Source organism: Lagenorhynchus albirostris, chromosome 3 (genome assembly GCF_949774975.1).
Source record: "Lagenorhynchus albirostris chromosome 3, mLagAlb1.1, whole genome shotgun sequence".
In the NCBI taxonomy this organism is placed as follows: domain Eukaryota; kingdom Metazoa; phylum Chordata; class Mammalia; order Artiodactyla; family Delphinidae; genus Lagenorhynchus; species Lagenorhynchus albirostris.
In genome coordinates, this window is record NC_083097.1 from 48,983,274 (window position 1) to 49,002,611 (window position 19,338).

General features: G+C 36.9%; 1 protein-coding gene and 1 pseudogene across 2 annotated transcripts in view; both read left to right on the plus strand.

The window, feature by feature from the left end:
- The window catches only part of KIF2A (kinesin family member 2A), a 68,546-nt gene that overhangs the window by 29,622 nt on the left and 19,586 nt on the right, over window positions 1-19,338 (plus strand). The window contains exons 2-9 of one of the 2 annotated variants that reach the window (XM_060142991.1): window positions 5,021-5,115; window positions 5,629-5,748; window positions 13,269-13,323; window positions 14,305-14,427; window positions 14,993-15,093; window positions 16,861-16,956; window positions 18,658-18,712; window positions 19,110-19,272. In XM_060142991.1, coding sequence (XP_059998974.1) covers window positions 5,021-5,115; window positions 5,629-5,748; window positions 13,269-13,323; window positions 14,305-14,427; window positions 14,993-15,093; window positions 16,861-16,956; window positions 18,658-18,712; window positions 19,110-19,272 — 808 coding nt within the window. The remainder of the gene's footprint in view (window positions 1-5,020; window positions 5,116-5,628; window positions 5,749-13,268; window positions 13,324-14,304; window positions 14,428-14,992; window positions 15,094-16,860; window positions 16,957-18,657; window positions 18,713-19,109; window positions 19,273-19,338) is intronic. The other variant, XM_060142992.1, reaches the window with a different exon arrangement.
- Window positions 8,387-10,651, plus strand: LOC132518082 (poly(A) polymerase alpha-like; annotated as a pseudogene).

The window sequence follows — 19,338 nt, forward strand, 5'->3', positions numbered from 1 at the left end:
CTTTATTCCCGTCTTACCCCTAGGTACTTAATGACCTTTTTTTTTTTTTTTAGATTCTATATATATGTGTGTTAGCATATGGTATTTGTTTTTCTCTTTCTGACTTACTTCACTCTGTATGACAGACTCTAGGTCCATCCACCTCAATTTCACAATTTGTATGGAAACACAAAAGACCCCGAATAGCCAAAGCAATCTTGAGAACGAAAAATGGAGCTGGAGGAATCAGGCTCCCTGACTTCAGACTATACTACAAAGCTACAGTAATCAAGACAGTATGGTACTGGCACAAAAACAGAAATATAGACCAATGGAACAGGTTAGAAAGCCCAGAGATAAACCCATGCACATATGGTCACCTTATCTTTGATAAAGGAGGCAAGAATATACAGTGGAGAAAAGACAGCCTCTTCAATAAGTGGTGCTGGGAAAACTGGACAGCTACATGTAAAAGAATGAAATTAGAACACTCCCTAACACCATACACAAAAATAAACTCAAAATTGATTAAAGACCTAAATGTAAGGCCAGACACTATCAAACTCTTGGAGGAAAACATAGGGAGAACTCTCTATGACATAAATCACAGCAAGATCCTTTTTGACCCACCTCCTAGAGAAATGGAAATAAAAACAAAAATAAACAAATGGGACCTAATGAAACTTAAAAGCTTTTGCACAATAAAGGAAACCATAAACAACACACTCATTTCTTGTTGGTTGAGTAAACTGGACTATGGTAGAGATAAGCCAACATTTTCTCAGTCCTGCCCTACTAGATGTCTAGAGCTTCGTCTTAACTGGGGGATCAGCTGCTTTTGACTCTCCTGACTTGTGGCTTAAGGCTTTCTGGGTGTTTGCATTAGTAATGGAAGTTGTGGAGGTACCATTGTTGAGAAGACTGCTGATACTGGGTGTTATCTCCGTGATTTTCTTTATCCTTTTCCTTACTGATCTCTCTAAGGCTGTCCTTTGAGATTAAAGTCCCTGTGAAATCGTAATCTGTGATCCTAATACAGACATTGTCCCACTGGTCTGCCTCTCCTCACACACTTAGTATCAGTACACTAAGTCACTTCTCCCTCCTTAGGAATGTTGGAATATTGTGTTAGATGCTTAACAATAAGAATGGTGGTGTTGGTCTTGCCTTTTGAAACATGCATGTGCTTTTCTCTATTCTCATTATTGTGGTAGTTCTGTTGGGAATTGCATGGAGACCTCTGTCTGTACTCTTCAACAACCTCAACCACAGCCTCTCCATTTCCTACTGGAAGTTATTCTTTATGGTAGTCCATTGTTCAAATGCATCTTCTTTGGAGTCGTTTCCTATTGATGAAATCGTGTCAATGTGTTATATTAAACCACTTCACTTTTCCCAAAACCTTTGTAGCAATAATCTTCTTGTCCCCACTAGTGGGTGTTACTGTTGTGAGGCTGCCAAGGGCGGTGCGGTGGGGGGGGAGTGGCTGTTGGGTCTCAGCCTCACTACTCGTGTTATGGAGATGGTAGCTCCTCTTAGATTGTAATGCTGGATAGCAGGGCAGCTCATGGCTCTCTGGGGTCTACTCTCTGCTTCCATTACCAGTTAAACTCAATCTTTCTCTTGTTCACATCCTGTGGCAATCATAGATACACTGCTTGGATCCCCCTTTGAAAAAAACTTATTCAGCTTCAGGGAGTACATTTAGCTGACAGCCTCAGCTGTTAATATCTTTAAGGCTCCATAGTTTTTGAGCTGAGGCCTTGTGTTTCCTGGGAAACCTCCAGCTAGTGACTGAGCATGGTGTGAGTACTAGGCCCAGTGTGGCACTCCTCTAATGGTCAGTCTTTGCTCTGGAGCTCCCTGATGGGTTGGCCAAGACTGTCAGATCCGCATCAAGGTCTGAGGCTTTCTTTGCTCAATCCTGCTTTATGTCCCCTTTCTTTCAGAGGTTTCAGATAGGCATCATGGTCTGAAAGTTTTCCATGACCAGTCCTGTTTCCTTCTCCTTTTATCTTTCACAATAAACCTCTTGTCCTCATAGCTGTCTCAACATCTGCTTCCCAGAGGACCCAACTGACATATACTATTTGTACTGGTTATTTACCTGATTTCTGTCCAAATCAAATTTCAGTGAGCATTATCTGATTTCCCTTTTTTTAATCCTCTTCCTTGAATCCTCTCAGTCTTTTCCAGCTCATCATTTCCCCACCCCCGACACTTGCTTCTCCTCTAAGTTACACTTAATCTGAGTAAATGGCACCGCGAGTTACTCAGTTGCTTTTACATTTGTCTTTCACATTTTAGTCCTTGACCCACTTAGAACTGTTTTGGAGGGAGGGAGAATACTGTGTGAGATAGGGATCAGTCAGTAAAACTGGAGAATTACCATAGTCAGGGATGAACGAGGTCACAGAGGTAATGAGGGGTCAGATCATGTAGGTCTTTGTTATATGACATTAAAAGGCCTTTGGAAGGACTTTGGCTTTTACTCTGTGTGAGATGGGGAGCCACTGGAAAGTTTTGAGCAAAGGAATAATCTGACTTAGTTTTTACCAGGAATGTTTAGGCTGTTCTATGGAGAATAGGCAGTAGGGCAAATCTGGTAGAAGAGAGAGAGTAGTTGGGAGAGAATTGCAATAATCCAAGATCAAGGCCTTGGTGGCTTACAGCAAGGTGATTTCCGTGGAACTGGTAAGAAATGACAGTATCTGGGGGTAAAACTCGGGCATCATCATTTTATTTTGTAAAAAATCTCCCTAGGAGTTTCTGGTGCACAGTGAGGGTTGAGAGTCTATGCTACAGTTTATGAATTTTTACAGGGGTATTTGGAATTTAAGCCACACAGGCTTCTTCCCCATCAGCTTGATTTAGGAGAGAAGAGAAGCATAGTAATACTAGCAAGTGCTTTTGCATCTGACTGAGGTTCAAATCCGTGTTAGTTATTAGCTGTATAACCATGAGCTTCAGTTTCTTCATTTTAAAAAGGGAGGTAGCCACTTCATAGGTATGTTTGTTATGTTGAATGAACCAATGTAGATGAAATGAGCCAGTCTCTGACATATATGTGCTCACAAAGTAGTAGCTTAAAGAAAGATCTAGTCTATCATGTTGGTAAAAGTATTTTAAACTGATGATGCTCAGTGTTGATAGGGTATGGAGGAATAGGTCCCATTGTTGATGGGAATATAAATGGAGAGCAATTTTCAAATATCTATCAAAATTTCAATCTCCTTAACCCAGTATGCTTCTAGAAATTTTATTTATGAAAACAGTCACACCTATGTACATATACTCAGTGTAGCATCTTGTAATGGCAAACAATTGGAAACAATTTAAATTACTTCTAGTAAAGGAATAAATTATGCATTCCTTTTATAGAATGCTATGAAATTGTTAAAGTTAATGTTGATCTGTCATGGAAAGGTTGCCAGTACATATTTTAGCTTTTAAAAAAGCACCAGGGCTTCCCTGGTGGCACTGTGGTTAAGAATCTGCCTGCCAATGCAGGGGACATGGGTTCGATCCCTGGTCCGGGAAGATCCCACATGCTGCAGAGCAACTAAGCCCGTGCACCACACCTACTGAGCCTGCACTCTAGAGCCCACGAGCCACAACTACTGAGCCCATGCACCACAACTACTGAAGCTCGCATGCCTAGAGCCCGTGCAAGAGAAGCCACTGCAGTGAGAAGCCCGTGTACCGCAATGAAGAGTAGCCCCCGCTCACTGCAACTAGAGAAAGCCCACATGCAGCCACGAAGATCCAACTCAGCCAAAACTAACTAACTAAATAAATAAAATTTATAACAAAACAAACAAAAAACATAAAAAAGCACCAGTATTAAAGCTGAGAGTATGTACTTAAATCTTCAAAGTTTGAATTTTTAACAAGATTATATTTATTTCTTCTTCAAATTTTTATATGAGCCCATATAGAAAAAATATTGATTGACAGTAACTTCATACATAGTAATACTTATAAACTTAGTAGTATTCATATTTTCTTTAAAGATACGTATGCCTTGTTATTACAATAACATTGTTTTATATACTATATATCTGGATTTTAAAAAGATTTTAGAGCTGTAAATTATTCTAAGATAAATTATAGATGCCTCAAAGATTTAATTTAGGAAATACATATGAAAATTCCATATGTTCAGCATTTTATTACATAATATTGAAGATGCAGATATATAACAAATAATTCCCATTCTTACTTGACTAATAATCAAATGGGTGGGTAAGATGAAAACAGATGAAATAAGTGAAAAAATACACATACACACGCAGTACTCATACTCCTGTGTGTGTGTGTGTATATATATATATATATATCTGTTGATCTGTGCGATGACAAGTGCATGACAGCATGTGCAATAGTATTTTTTGCAATGTTTATGATAGTAAAAAAAAGTTGCACAAACCTAACTGACCATCAATAGGTATTAAATAAGTTGTGATAAACATAATGGAATATTATGTAAAAATGTAAAATATTTAAATCTATAGTTATTAACAGGTAAGATCCACAGTCTATTAGGAGAGGGAAAACAAGTTTAATACATAATATATAACATCTTCTCTGTATAGATGGTAAATACTGTAGTCGTCAAAGAAAGTAAGGAGTGGAATGGATTTAGAGAACATTTTTAATTAGTATTTCCCAAACTTTTTGGATTCAGATTCCTTTTCTTAATAATTTTAAAACAATTTGATCAATTGTACAGTATATGATAGTGAAATTTAAAAGTATTTATATCTACGTAGTATTAAAAAATTGCTTCATTAATTTTTGTTCTATGTTCTTCAGAATCACTGTTGGCTCATAGTGAGTTCCTGGTCTTGACAATTGGCAAATTGATTTATGGTCCCATAGATAAAATTCATTCCCTAATCCTGAGAATCTGTGGAAATCCCTTGTAAGGAAAGTAGTATCATAGTTTTGTAAGTTTGTAAATTATAAAATTATTTTTGACAGTATTTAGGAATACCATAATTTGTGGCATTTTAAAAGTGTATATTTTATTCTTACTTAGGCCGAATACATCAAGCAATGGTAACATCTTTAAATGAAGATAATGAAAGTGTAACTGTTGAATGGATAGAAAATGGAGATACAAAAGGCAAAGAGGTATGATCACTGGGTTGAATTTTATTTCTAGTCTTATAATCAAGATTCTGAATATGAAACAAAACAGAAAACTGTATAGTTTAATATAGTGCATGTATCCTTTATCATTCTTGAAAAACTTTCAAGTGATTAAAAAATTTCACTGATAAAAAGGTAGATTCGGGGCTTCCATGGTGGCACAGTGGTTGAGAGTCCGCCTGCCAATGCAGGGGACACGGGTTCGTGCCCCGGTCCGGGAAGATCCCACATGCCGCGAAGCGGCTGGGCCTGCGAGCCATGGCCGCTGGGCCTGCATGTCTGGAGCCTGTGCTCCGCAATGGGAGAGGCCACAACAGTGAGAGGCCTGCGTACCGCAAAAAAAAAAAAAAAAAGAAAAGAAAAGAAAAAAAAAAGGTAGATTCCTCCTGCATATCTTATGTGATTGGACATTTATTCTCTGTGTATAAATTTATTTGAAAATGAGAGGTTAATTGTCCAAATTCACTCTCAAAATATATGCATTTTATCAAACAGATTGACCTGGAGAGCATCTTTTCACTTAACCCTGACCTTGTACCAGATGAAGAAATTGAGCCCAGTCCAGAGACACCCCCACCTCCAGCATCCTCAGCCAAAGTAAACAAAATTGTAAAGGTTAGTGATGCAAATTCAGAGCAGGGTGTGTGTGTATTTTGGTTTGAAATGGGACTGTGAAGAGTATGTTTAAGTATTTGTTTGCTTTTTTAGAAAAACCTTAATTCTTTCTGCCATCTACATGCGTGTATATACACACATACTTTCAAGGATCGAACAGTTATCTAATTCACAATTATGACGATCATTAGGTAAGATCCTAGAAATTCCATGCCTGATTAGGATTTTTCCTAAGACTGATTGTTTCTTAGGAGACATGGGTCGAAACCATTTGCTTGCTAATAATATTTGTTGAGTGAATACATATGACTTTGATAAAAAAAAAATGAGTTTCTTATTCATAATAAATTCCCATTTTAATAGTCTTTTGAAAAAGTAATTCTGCTATTTACATTTATTAAAAAAATGGGAAATGACAGATTGTAGTGTAACTATTTCTGTATTATCTGTGAAGAATAATTTATTTATAAATTTTAAAACCATGCTATGCCCCCTAACAGTTTTATCTTCACAAAAATAAAAGGCATGTGATTTTTATTATTTTAAAAGATAATTCCTCTTCCTCTCTATTGAAATGTCTCTGTGTTAAAACTTTGTATCAGAATACAACTCTTTAAATCAGATAGTCCCTCGCAGTTGTTAAATGTGCAATTCTTTGTGTTCAAAATTCTTACTTCATGGACTTCCCTGGTGGCACAGTAGTTAAGAATTCGCCTGCCAATGCAGGGGACATGGGTTCGAGCCCTGGTCTGCGAAGATCCCACATGCCGCGGGGCAACTAAGCCCTTGCACCACAACTCCTGAGTTTGCGCTCTAGAGCCCGAGAGCCGCAACTACTGAATCCACATGCCACTACTGAAGCCCGCGCACCTAGAGCTTGTGCTCTGAAACAAGAGAAGCCACCGCAATGAGAAGCCCACACACTACAACGAAGGGTAACCCCCACTTGCTGCAACTAGAGAAAGCCCGGGTGCAGCAACGAAGACTCAATGCAGCCAAAAATAAATAAAATAAATTAATCAAAAGTTCTTACTACATTGTTGATTTTATCTTCTACAAAGATTAATATGACATGACTTTAGCCCTATAGGAACTCACTATCTTGCAGGGAAGACATACATAAGCATCCACATATAATATGATATAAACTCAACAATATCAGCAAAACATTGTGCTTTTTAAACCATGCATATGACCATAAGACAGATTTTCAATTTATATAAATTCAATATATTGAGAGTCACTGCTTACAGGTCATTAGTTAGTTACCCCTTGTTAGTGGACTGTTTTTCATACTTGGCTTCACAACCTTGAATGATCATCATAGTTTATCCTTCTTGGAATATAATTAGCAACTTTTGGTGTGCATTAGAATCACCTGGAAATTTTTTAGAATATATTGATTCCTAGACCCACTCGCAGAGATTCAGTTTTATTTTATCTAAAGGGTGGCCCTGGGATTTCCCTGGTGGCTCAGTGGTTAAGAATCCACCTGCCAATGCAGGGGACACGGGTTCGAGCCCTGGTCCGGGAAGATCCCACATGCTGCGGAGCAGCTAAGCCCATGCACCACAACTACTGAGCCTACGCTCTAGAGCCCATGAGCCACAACTACTGAGCCCATGTGCCACAACTACTGAAGCCCACGTTGCTAGAGCCTATGCTGTACAAGAGAAGCCACCACAATGAGAAGCCCTGCAGCGAAGAGTAGCCCCCACTCTCTGCAGCTAGAGAAAGCCCACCTGTGCACAGCAATGAAGGCCCAATGCAGCCATAAAATAGATAGATAGATAGTTTAAAAAAAAAAAAGGGTGGCCCTAGCATCAATATCCTTTTAGTAGTACCCATCTGATTTGAACGTGCAGTTAGCACTGAGACCCACTGCATTATTTGATATCTTTTTTTTAGGTGAATAAAATAGAGTCTTGGTAAATAAATAATAGGACCAAAAACTTGCTGCCCTATCTATGCAGTGTTGAAGTCTTTGAAAGTCTAATGAAACCTTTTAGTAAAAACCGACAGTGCATTTCATAGTATTTTGATGTTTCAGTTTAACAATGGGCTGTAAGTTGTCTAAAACTAGTATTTTGTTATTTACCCCTGACATCCAGAGATGAAGTGTATTACATGATTTTGGCAGGATAGCATGATGATTAAAAAACACACACTTTAATGAAATTACTTAATCGTTCTTTGCTTCACTTTCCTCATCTGTGAAACCAGAATAGCAGTAATAATGATGTCACAGGTTGTTGTGAAGATTAAATGGATTAATACATATAAGGTCCTTAGAACAGTGCCTGGCTCGTTTTCATTCCTGAATATTTTGGGGCAGTGGCAGGATACTCATATAAAAAAACTTGAATATTGATGACATTAGTGATAGTTTATCAGAAGATAATTTTAGTTTTTCGTCATTTATTTTTTCCCTTTTTTTCATTTAGTTTTATATTATTGTATGTCTACCACTTATGTTTAATTAAAGGAAGCTGAGGCCATGTTAGGATGAAGGGGAAGGAGGAGAAGTGCTTAAACATCCCCCCACCCCCCAACCCCGCCTCAGTGGATCTTGCCCAGGATGGCAGCGGTTTCAGGGGGGTGGGGTGGGGAGTGACTGGGCGTTGCCACCTCAGGAGACATGCCAGTTCCAGTTACAACGCAGGGATCACCGCAAACACAGCCGCCACAGAAGCACTGTGGCATTACCTCTCCCATCAGCATAGCAGCCCCCAAGGAGACTGACTCCCTACTTACACCGAAACTGTTTGAGACTCTGAAGCCCTCTAGCGTTTTTGAAGAGGAAGAGGAGCTTTCTTTTTGAAGCGGAAGAGGACTTTAATTTTGGGAAAATTAAATAACCTGGTAAAAGAGTGGATATGAGAAATCAGTGAAAGCAAGACTCTTCCACGATCTGTAGTTGAAAAGGTTGGTGGAAAAATTTTTACATTTGGATCTTGTAGATTAGGAGTACATACAGAAGGTGCCGATATTGTTGCATTGTGTGTTGCACCAAGACATGTTGATCGAAGTGACTTTTTCACTTCATTCTATAAGTTCAAATTACAGGAAGAAGTACAAGATTTAAGAGCTGTTGAAGAGGCACTTGTACCAGTTATCAAACTGTGTTTTGATGGGATAGAGATTGATATTTTGTTTGCAAGATTATCACTGCAGACTATTCCAGAAGACTTGGACTTAAGAGATGACAGTCTGCTTAAAAATTTAGATATAAGATGCATAGGGAGTTGCAGGGTAACCGATGAAATTTTGCATCTAGTACCAAACATTGACAACTTCAGGTTAACCCTGAGAGCTATCAAACTGTGGGCCAAATGCCACAACATCTATTCCAATATATTAGGTTTCCTCAGTGGTGTTTCCTGGGCTATGCTAGTAGCAAGAACTTGCCAGCTTTATCCAAATGCAATAGCATCAACTCTTGTACATAAACTTTTCTTGATATTTTCTAAATGGGAATGGCCAAATCCAGTCCTATTGAAACAGCCTGAAGAATGCAGTCTTAATTTGCCTATATGGGACCCAAGGGTAAATCCCAGTGATAGGTACCATCTTCTGCCTATAATTACACCACCATACCCACAACAGAACTCTACGTACAATGTATGCGTTTCAACACGGATGGTCATGGTTGAGGAATTTAAACAAGGTCTTGCTATCACAGATTAAATATTGCTGAGTAAGGCAGAGTGGTCTAAACTTTTTGAAGCTCCAACTTCTTTCAAAAGAACGAGCATTATATTGTACTTTAGCAAGTGCACCAACTGAAAACAACGCCTAAAATGGGTGGGCTTGGTGGAATCAAAAATCCAAATCCTGGGTTTCCCTGGTGGCCCAGTGGTTGAGAGTCCACCTGCCAATGCAGGGGACATGGGTTCGTGCCCCGGTCCAGGAAGATCCCACATGCCACGGAGCTGCTAGGCCCGTGAGCCATGGCCGCTGAGCCTGCGCGTCCGGAGCCTGTGCTCTGCAATGGGAGAGGCCACAGCAGTGAGAGGCCCATGTACCGCAAAAAAAAAAATCTGAATCCTGGTTGGAAGTTTGGAGAAGAATGAATTTATTACACTGGCTCATGTGAATCCCCAGTCACTTCCAGCACCCAAAGAAAATCCTGACAAGGAAGAATTTCGCACAATGTGGGTGATTGGGTTAGTGTTGTAAAAAAAACAGAAAACTCTGAAAATCTCAGTGTTGGTCTCACCTACGATATTCAGTCTTTATAGGCAAGCAATAAACAGCAAGATGTTTGAGGTGGACATGAAAATTGCTGCAATGCATGTAAGAAGAAAGCAACTCCATCAACTACTGCCTAATCATGTGCTTCAGAAAAAGAAAAAGTGTTCAACAAAAGGTGTCAGGTTGACACCTCTGAATGACAGCAGGCTCGACTTGTCTATGGACAGTGATAACAGCATGTCTGTGTCTTCACCTACCAGTGCTATGAAGACCAGTATATTGAACAGTTCTGGCAGTTCTCAGGGCAGAAACAGTCCTGCTCCAGCTGTAACAGCAGCATCTATGACCAACATACAGGCTACTGAAGTTTCTGTGCCACAGGTAAATTCCCGTGAAAGCTCAGGGGGTACATGAAGTGAAAGCATTCCTCAGACTGCCACACAGCCAGCCATTTCTTCACCACCAAAGCCTACGGTCTCCAGAGTTGTTTCTTCAACACGTCTGATAAACCCACCACCAAGACCTTCAGAAAATGCAGCAACAAAGACACCTAATCCTATAGTAGGAGTCAAAAGGACATTCTCACCTCATAAAGAAGAGAGTCCCAAGAAAACCAAAACAGAAGAGGATGAGACAAGTGAAGATGCTGTGTTGCTTTGAGTGGGCATGATAAAACAGAAACAAAGGAGTAACTTGATACAGAGACAAGTACAACTCAATCAGAAACCATTCAGATTGGGCTTCCCTGGTGGCGCAGTGGTTAAGAATCTGCCTGCCAATGCAGGGGACACCAATTCGAGCCCTGGTCTGAGAAGATCCCACATGCGCAGAGCAACTAAGCCCGTGCGCCACAACTACTGAGCCTGCGCTGTAGAGCCCACGAGCCGCAACTACTAAAGCCTGTGCACCTAGAGCCCATGCTCCGCAACAAGAGAAGCCACCGCAATGAGAAGCCCACGCACTGCAATGAAGAGTAGCCCCCACTCACTGCAACTAGAGAAAGCCTGTGCACAGCAACAAAGACCCAACGCAGCCAAAAATAAAAAATAAATTTATTAAAAAAAAAAGAAAGGAAACCATTCAGACAGCGGCTTCTCTGTTGGCCTCTCAGAAAACATCCAGTACAGACCTTTCTGATAGCCCTGCTCTCCCTGCAAATCCTATTTCTGTTATCAGGAATTCAATAAAACTGAGACTGAATCGGTAAAAACAACCTCAGGGGCCCATAAACAATATCTGCCAACTCAACCTGTTGTCTTCAAATGCTAAGAAAGGAGAATGGAGGGTACAAGACTAGACATGACTGAAAATGGATTTAGGTTTTTTTTGTGACCTCCCTTACTGGACTAATCAGCACTTGATCGGAAGTCCAGGTTAGTATGTGAAGCCAGGAGTACTGTGATAATTGTGTTAGCAACAGTTGCATTAACTATTTCAAAAAATTACTGCCTTTAAAAAAAAAAAACCTCAGGCTGTATTTGTATTCATAATTGACATGTGGACTGGGTTTATGTTTGCTGCATTGTTTGGAAAATTTGCAATACAAGCTGGCATAAGAATTCCTTATTCTGATGATGCACTTTTATGTATTTTTTTTTTTTTTTGGAAAGTAGAACTAATTTTAGATTTTCAGCTTGATAGATTTTCATTTTTTCCTGAAGAATTTCCTTTACCATTAGTTTTCAAATTGGATGCCATTGTGCAGTGGTGTACTGTTGTACTTCAGAGAACAGATAAGAGTACATCTAGTTCAGTCCCTATGAGGTAGCTGTAACCTTTAAAAATGAAATGTCAACTCTAGGGTATATATTTGACATTAAAAGAATAATTAGGAGATACTTCGTTTTGATGGGGTCGTGATTAAGAAATGCTATACTGGTTTTTTTTATAGAATTGTTTAGAGTGCATCCAAATCAGCGATCAGCCAGGGAATATTTTTCTTTGAGCTTGTTAAAGCTCCACATTCTTTTGCTTTCAGTATCTTGTCTTTGAAACAAAGGTTTTGCTCCCTCCCCGTTCTTTTTCTTTTCCCCTTTTTGCTTGTATGCATAAGGTAGGACTTCTTTCATAAAAAACGAAATGCCAGTATTTTCTTAAGCCATGATGTGAAAGCAGTGACCCTGTGGCCACATGGCACAGAACACTAACTTTTGGTCCCATGGCTGAAATTTTAGGGTGACTAAAAATAATGCCTGTGAAACATGATATCTATCTTGGATGGCCATTTGATCTCTAAATATGAGGAATTTTGTACGTTCCACAAAACTCCTGTCTATAGTAAAGTTGATTTTCAATTTTAAACATGTGGGCAAAAAGGCATTTTCTCCAAGAATTTTAAACAAATTTTGATTTTTAAATGGTTGACTAAAATTTGTCAGTAAATTTTACATGTAGAAACGTTTAAAAATCATTTCTAGCAAGCACTTGACATCTAGTCAGCTCTCTACTCCTTTTTTCATTTTGTCAATAAATAATTCCACATAAGTAAGCAGCAGTGCATTCATCTTTACAGAATATGAGGGATGCCAGATGTTGATAAGCTTAGTTATTCTTTCTTAATCTGGACAAAGCAAACCCAACAGATTTTTCTGATGAGCATGTTTTATGAATCCTCTATTGTGTTCCATTCTATCACATGTACATTTTTCATGTTAAACTGTAATTACTTCAACTCTTCCCCTATCCTTCTAAATTAACTTTCCAAAGTTGGAGTGTAGTCTTTTCCCCCTTAGACTATGCATTAATTGAGGCTTTCTTTTCACCATACTTTGTAATGTCTAGTATACAGTACTTCTACGTCCCACATCTTTGCTCTGCACAGTCACCTTGCCTTTCCTCCTACCACCTAAGAAGAAAAGATGGTCAGACTAACAGGTGAAGTCTACAAGGTGTCTGTGTGTTCTGTGTAGCTTCAGAGTTAGATTGAAATTGCCAGGTACAGATTTAGTCTTGTCATTTTGTTCACACATTGGGGAAAAAGAATTCAGTTTATTAAGCATTTCATGTAACCGCACCCAAGTTTTGCCAAGCTGGGAACTTGGACCTTTTCTGTGTAGTGACTTTTTAATTCTAGTTTTCATAACCTGGAGATCAGACTGTTGGTTTCGCATGATGTACGTAGTGTCTCATGACTAGAGTTTGCTTTGTGTTATAGTATCTGTACTTGTATTTTTCAAGAGCTATTTTGTGAGCAGATGATGTATTTCTCCATTGAAACCACAATAAAAAAAACAGCAAAAAATAAATAAATAAAGGAAGCTGATTATGATAGACATATATATGAAGAGTAAAGAGAGAAAGTAAAACGAACATTTTCTTTTCTATAGAATCGACGGACTGTGGCTTCTATTAAGAATGATCCTCCTCCAAGAGATAATAGAGGTAAAAATTTACCTATTAATTTTGCCTATTGCCCAGACAAGGTAAATCAAAAGTAAATATTACCCTTGACGTTATTATTCATTTAAACGTTACATGGCTAATTTTAAGATTGATATCGTCTTGATTTCCCAACACAATAATGTCAGTGATATTAGAAAAATGATTTATAAAGGTATGTGATGAATGTGAAACTCCATGATATATGCCATTTTGAGGCATCTTATTTACCCAATAATTCTTCAGATTTGAGGAGAGTATTATGAGAAAGAAAGGAATGGGGTAGTAGTTAATTGATTCACAAGGGTAAGTTTAGTCATTGTGATATTTTTACATTATTTTCTGGCTAACAAACTTTCAAAAAATGTCATGGGTAACTTTGAAGACAAGTCAAACAGGTATCAATTGCAGTTAATTTCAGGTCTCTCATATGTTTTCAGCTAGGTGATATAAAGCACAGTTAATTTCTTTTCTACTATTCAGCAGTTCAGAATGGTCCTTTCTCATAGTGATGTTTCCTCTGTATGTATGGATGCTGAGGCAGGACAGGTGTAGGTATTAGAGGAAAGATTGGAGGTAGAGGGAAAGTCCTGCACTTTCAGCACTATTCTTTGAGTCTTGTGAAAATTTATATTTCTTTGTAAAATGTGATATTTATATTTAACTTAATATTGCTTTTTCCACTTTTGTAACATCCACAGTGGGAAATTCTCTGTTGAGGATTTGCATATTTGACAAAGAGTGGGATTTAGAACAAAAGGAGGGTTGCAGGACTTTTATGTTTTTACTTGCTGTATTTCTGAATTGTGTAAGTTTTTCAAAATGAGAATGCGTATAAAATCTGTATTTTGCACACTTACTTTTTAAAAATTATTATTTAAAATCAAGCTTGACTTGGTTTTTTTATAAATAATTCAGATTGAGTTTTATTTATTGAACAGAATTGATTATTACATATATTTTGAAATTTTGTTTCACTTTCAGTGGTTGGTTCTGCACGCGCGCGGCCTAGTCAACTTCCTGAACAGTCTTCCTCTGCACAACAGAATGGTAGTGTTTCAGATATATCTCCAGTTCAAGCTGCAAAAAAGGAATTTGGACCCCCTTGTATGTAAATCATGTATCAAGGATTCAGTCATTTTAGGCATACATGTATTTTCTCTTGGTCAACTTTATAAGTCCCCAAATTACAAACTTAATTGCAGATTTTATTTTTACCATTGTGGAAAATTTTTTTTGTTGCTGGTTTAGTCTGTTAATTGGGTTTTTAAATGTATATTTTGGAGGAAACAATTTATAAATATAAAACTATAACAGTGTTTCAGTTGCTTTGAATTTAAAATCATGGCCAGATAATTTTGACAGATGTTATAAAAGAAATGCTTATGCTTCTTGATCCTTTCCAATTCAAAGATCTTTGATTCTAAACCAAGAGATGACATGTATCAATATGTTAGAGTCATTTTTCATGACTCTTATTTGTATATTGTCCTGTTCCTAGCTTTGTTAAAGCAGCTCATAAGTAAAGTTCACATATTTGTCATAGGCATGTTTTGTCACTGTGTACCTTATTTTGGTGTGTGTGGTAAAATTTCATACATAAAATTTTTGTGTGTAAGTATGGTACTCTAAAAAGAAAACTAGGCTTCTACAGCTCATCTCTTTCTTCCAGCACGTAGAAAATCTAATTGTGTGAAAGAAGTAGAGAAATTGCAAGAAAAACGGGAAAAAAGGAGACTACAACAGCAAGAACTTAGAGAAAAAAGAGCCCAGGTTTGTAACAGAAACATATTTTGTTTATGCACCAACCAAAGATTAGACTGTGTCAGTGAAAGTGATTGGCTTATGAAAAAATAATTGAGGCATTCATTTAAAGATTTCAATATAGTTCCTTAAATTGATATTGAGGAATAATATAAACTCTTGGGGAAATAAGTTATCGTAACAGATTTTTTACTACATAAACTTTTCAAGTTTTAGTGGGTATGTGTTAGTCCTAAAGCTTGTTCCATTTTGAATACTAAGCCATTGTGTTACAGAATTCTAATGGATGTATAACATTGAGAATAATAGGATTTTGGCTTTTTTAAAGGACTAAAAATACATTCAGAAAAACATCAAGTTAAGGTATATGGTTATACTATCCATTTTATTGTTTTTCCATGGTTAATAAGTTCAGCATATCACAATGAAAGGGTGGAAATTCGTTGTGTGTTGATTTATACTAGATGTTGAGAGTATCTCTGATGTGCCCCTCTTCTCACATTTCCTTTAGATAGTAGCAAAACTTTACTAGCGATGGAAAAGTTGCTTAGAAGACTGGTCTTTTATCTCTCTACAGGTCTTCACATATTAGAAATTATGCTGTTGTACAAATAATTCCTCCATTGTGCTTGCATTGTATCTATTATATTCTCAGAACTCGTTTCCTGTAATAAAATACCAGGATTGTTTCCTTATTTAGGAGTATGTTCAAATGCCCTTAATCATAAAGATGTTGTGTTGTGGAATTGTGGAATCAGTATAATACTCAACCTGAATAAATCAACTTATATCTGAAAGTGACCTGAGAATGACCAGTTGGGTTTTGAAATGAATAATGCTTGTATCTACTGATACTTAGTACAGATGCCACCTGGTGTTTCCTGTGGGTACTTCATAATATTTTTACATCTCTTTGTGACCTCTTCTTCACATTCTGCTTCTCAGTTGACATAGTTGGTGTTATTTCCCAAAAGGTTAATTGACAGTATGTTACATTAACAGTTTTGAAATTTAGTTGTACTCAAAGCAAGTCTGCATATAGTATATGGGAAAAAGAACCTGACCTAAAATGTTTAACAATTTATACTCATAGCTAGGAGAGGCTGTTAACTGTTGCTATTTGTATCTTAATCTGAATTTTCTCAGTTTTGAAGCAAAATAGTAAATTGCAGTTAGCATGCAGTAGTTTGAATTTTAAAGATTTAAAAAATTATCTTGGCTTTTGATTCCTTTAAATTCTATGTCCTATTGATTTGGGGCTGTATTATACCATGCCTTAGTTTTTTTTAGAGAGTCATTAATAATAGGAAATGAACATAAATGAATCCATAGTTCTATTTTGCTGAAACACTGAATTAGGAATTTGGAAGAAGAATCTGATTAAATGCATTTTTCTAAGAATTTCGGCTTTTCTAGAGTTCTTTATTGATGTTTAGGATGAACACTGTTTTTGTTTTGCTCAGTTTTCTAGGAGAATTAAGGTATACGTATAACATGTTTGAAATAGGTCAAAGGTGGTTTTAATAAGGAGTATTTTGTTTGGAGTTAACAGAAGGCATGTAGACTAACAGAATTGTGTTTTTTAATGTGAAAGTGATTCCTAGGCATACTATTAATCTTGAACTCTGAAACTATATCACATCTCAGGTTTGAGTTTGGGCTTGGCTGTTATAAATGACACAACCTATTTAATTTTCAAACCATATATAACATAAACACAACGAATACTACATTATTGTAATTATAATAAATGATGAATTCTCTGTCTTCTTACAGGATGTTGATGCTACAAACCCAAATTATGAAATTATGTGTATGATCAGAGACTTTAGAGGAAGTTTGGATTATAGACCATTAACAACAGCAGATCCTGTAAGATTCTTTATTAACAGTTGCTCTGGAACTTTTTATGCTGTAAATAAAAACATGTTTGATACCCCCTAAGTTAATACTGTATTTAGTTCTGTAATTTTTTCTCTCTTTATGGGTGCTCCTTCTCCTTCTCTATTTTAAGAAGATCAAGAAACCATTGGGAATTCCCTGGCTGTCCAGTGGTTAGGACTCTGAGCGCTTACTGCCAAAGGCCCGGGTTCAGTCGCTGGTCTGGGAACTAAGATCCCACAAGCCACGTGATGCATCCAAAAAAAAAAAGAAAGAAAGAAAGAAACCACTCACACTTACCCTTATTTTCTCATTATTTCCCATAATTTGATACGTTAGACATGCATCTCACAAAGATAATCCACTTCAAAGCAAGCCTCTGTGTCCTTGGTAGGGCAGAGCAACAGTCAAGGATGATGTCAGAAGACCCACTTTCCTTTCTGACCATCACTTATACTTTTATCTCAATTCCAAGTTTGTTTCCTCTTGGCTTGGGCTGTAGATCCCACCATCATTCCAACTTACTACTAATTTATTTTAAAATAAATGTTACTCTGGCTTTTAACAATAAGTGATGGCTGTTGAGGACTGCTGTAAACTAGAAATCTAGTGCTTGAAGAATGTTCTGTCTTATGCACCTCCTTTCCTATTGAAGAATGGGAATTTATTGAACAGGGAATACTTTTGTGAGTAATTTGTATTTATGAAAAATAATCCATCTGACCTAGTGTATACAGAATGAATTGGGTACACAAAATACATCTGACCTAGTGTATACGGAATGTATTGGGTACACAAAATACATATAATACACCTGTGTTAAGGCAGGTGTATTATATATGATTTAATAGAGTAGTTCATAACATTTGCATCTCATATATTTTACTCCTTGCTACCCTTTCATTTGTTTAAACTACATCTGAGCTCATACTTTATGACAGTGACTGGAAAACTTTTTCTGAAAAGGGCCTGATATTTTTGGCTTTGAACCATATGGTCTTTGTTACAACTACTCAATTCTGCCTTTGTAGTATGAAAAGCAGCCATAGACAATACATAAATGAATAGATATGGCTGTTTCAGTAAAACTTTACAAAAGTGGGTAGTGGCTTGGATTAGGCTTTCAGGCCGTACTTTGCCAATTCCTGCTTTATACTAAATATCATTAGAAGGCAAGTATTGGGAACATTAATTTTATGAAAAAAGTTAATGTCTAAGAATTGGCATATTATAAAATTGTTCAAATTATTTTGGCCAATAATCTTCTGAGAACTGTGTTTCTTGTCTACAGCTAGTTATCTTTGCCTACAATTTTCCCTATAATCAATCTGAAAATATGCCACTTGGTAGGAAATTTTACTTTTGTCGTATACAGCACATCTTGAAGTGAATAAGGTAGTTTCTTAACGTGAACCTATTGCTACTAAGAGTGGTGGTGTCCTCTACAAAGTTATTTCCTAGTGGTTTACCAAATGACAAAATAAGCGAGTTTCCATTATACTTAGAATTTTTGAAATAATTGTGTCTGATGGCTATTAAAATTTCTTCAAGCTAATTTGTTTTTTAAGCTTACTTATCCTATTTATGCTATGCATAAATTTCTAAAACCTCGGGAGGAAATATTACATAATTAACTTTTCAGTGTTTTATATACCATTGATAATCACTGGAAAAAAAATATTTTATTTCTAGATTGATGAACATAGGATATGTGTTTGTGTAAGAAAACGACCACTCAATAAAAAAGGTATGCTTATTGAGTTCTAATCAAGGGTTCATTTTTGTCCTGTTTGCAATTTATTTTGATAATGGCAGAAATCAGATTGGTTTGGAAGAGTTAAATGTAAATCATTTCATTTGTACATAACCATTATATAGATTTCTATGGTTAGGTCTGTTGATGTGATACTGTTCTAAGAATCTTTGCCATTCCATTCCTGGCTTTACAGAAATCTTGATTTTTTTTTTTTTTTTTTTACTCTGTTGTTGAAATATTCTGTTTACTTGAATGGCATATTTATGGGATATTTATATTTACAGGACTTACTACTTTTATCGAAATTCTTACTACTTAAAATAATTTTTGTGCATTAATTCAAATACTGTGAAAATTACTGGGCACTGATTTTCATTTATTCTTTTAGAAACTCAAATGAAAGATCTTGATGTAATCACAATCCCTAGTAAAGATGTTGTGATGGTACATGAACCAAAACAAAAAGTAGATTTAACAAGGTACCTAGAAAACCAAACATTTCGTTTCGATTATGCCTTTGATGACTCTGCTCCTAATGAAATGGTTTACAGGTAGGTAAATTTGTTTTAAATCAGAATTTTGTTCTTATACTGTGTGTTTACCACCACCACTGAAAC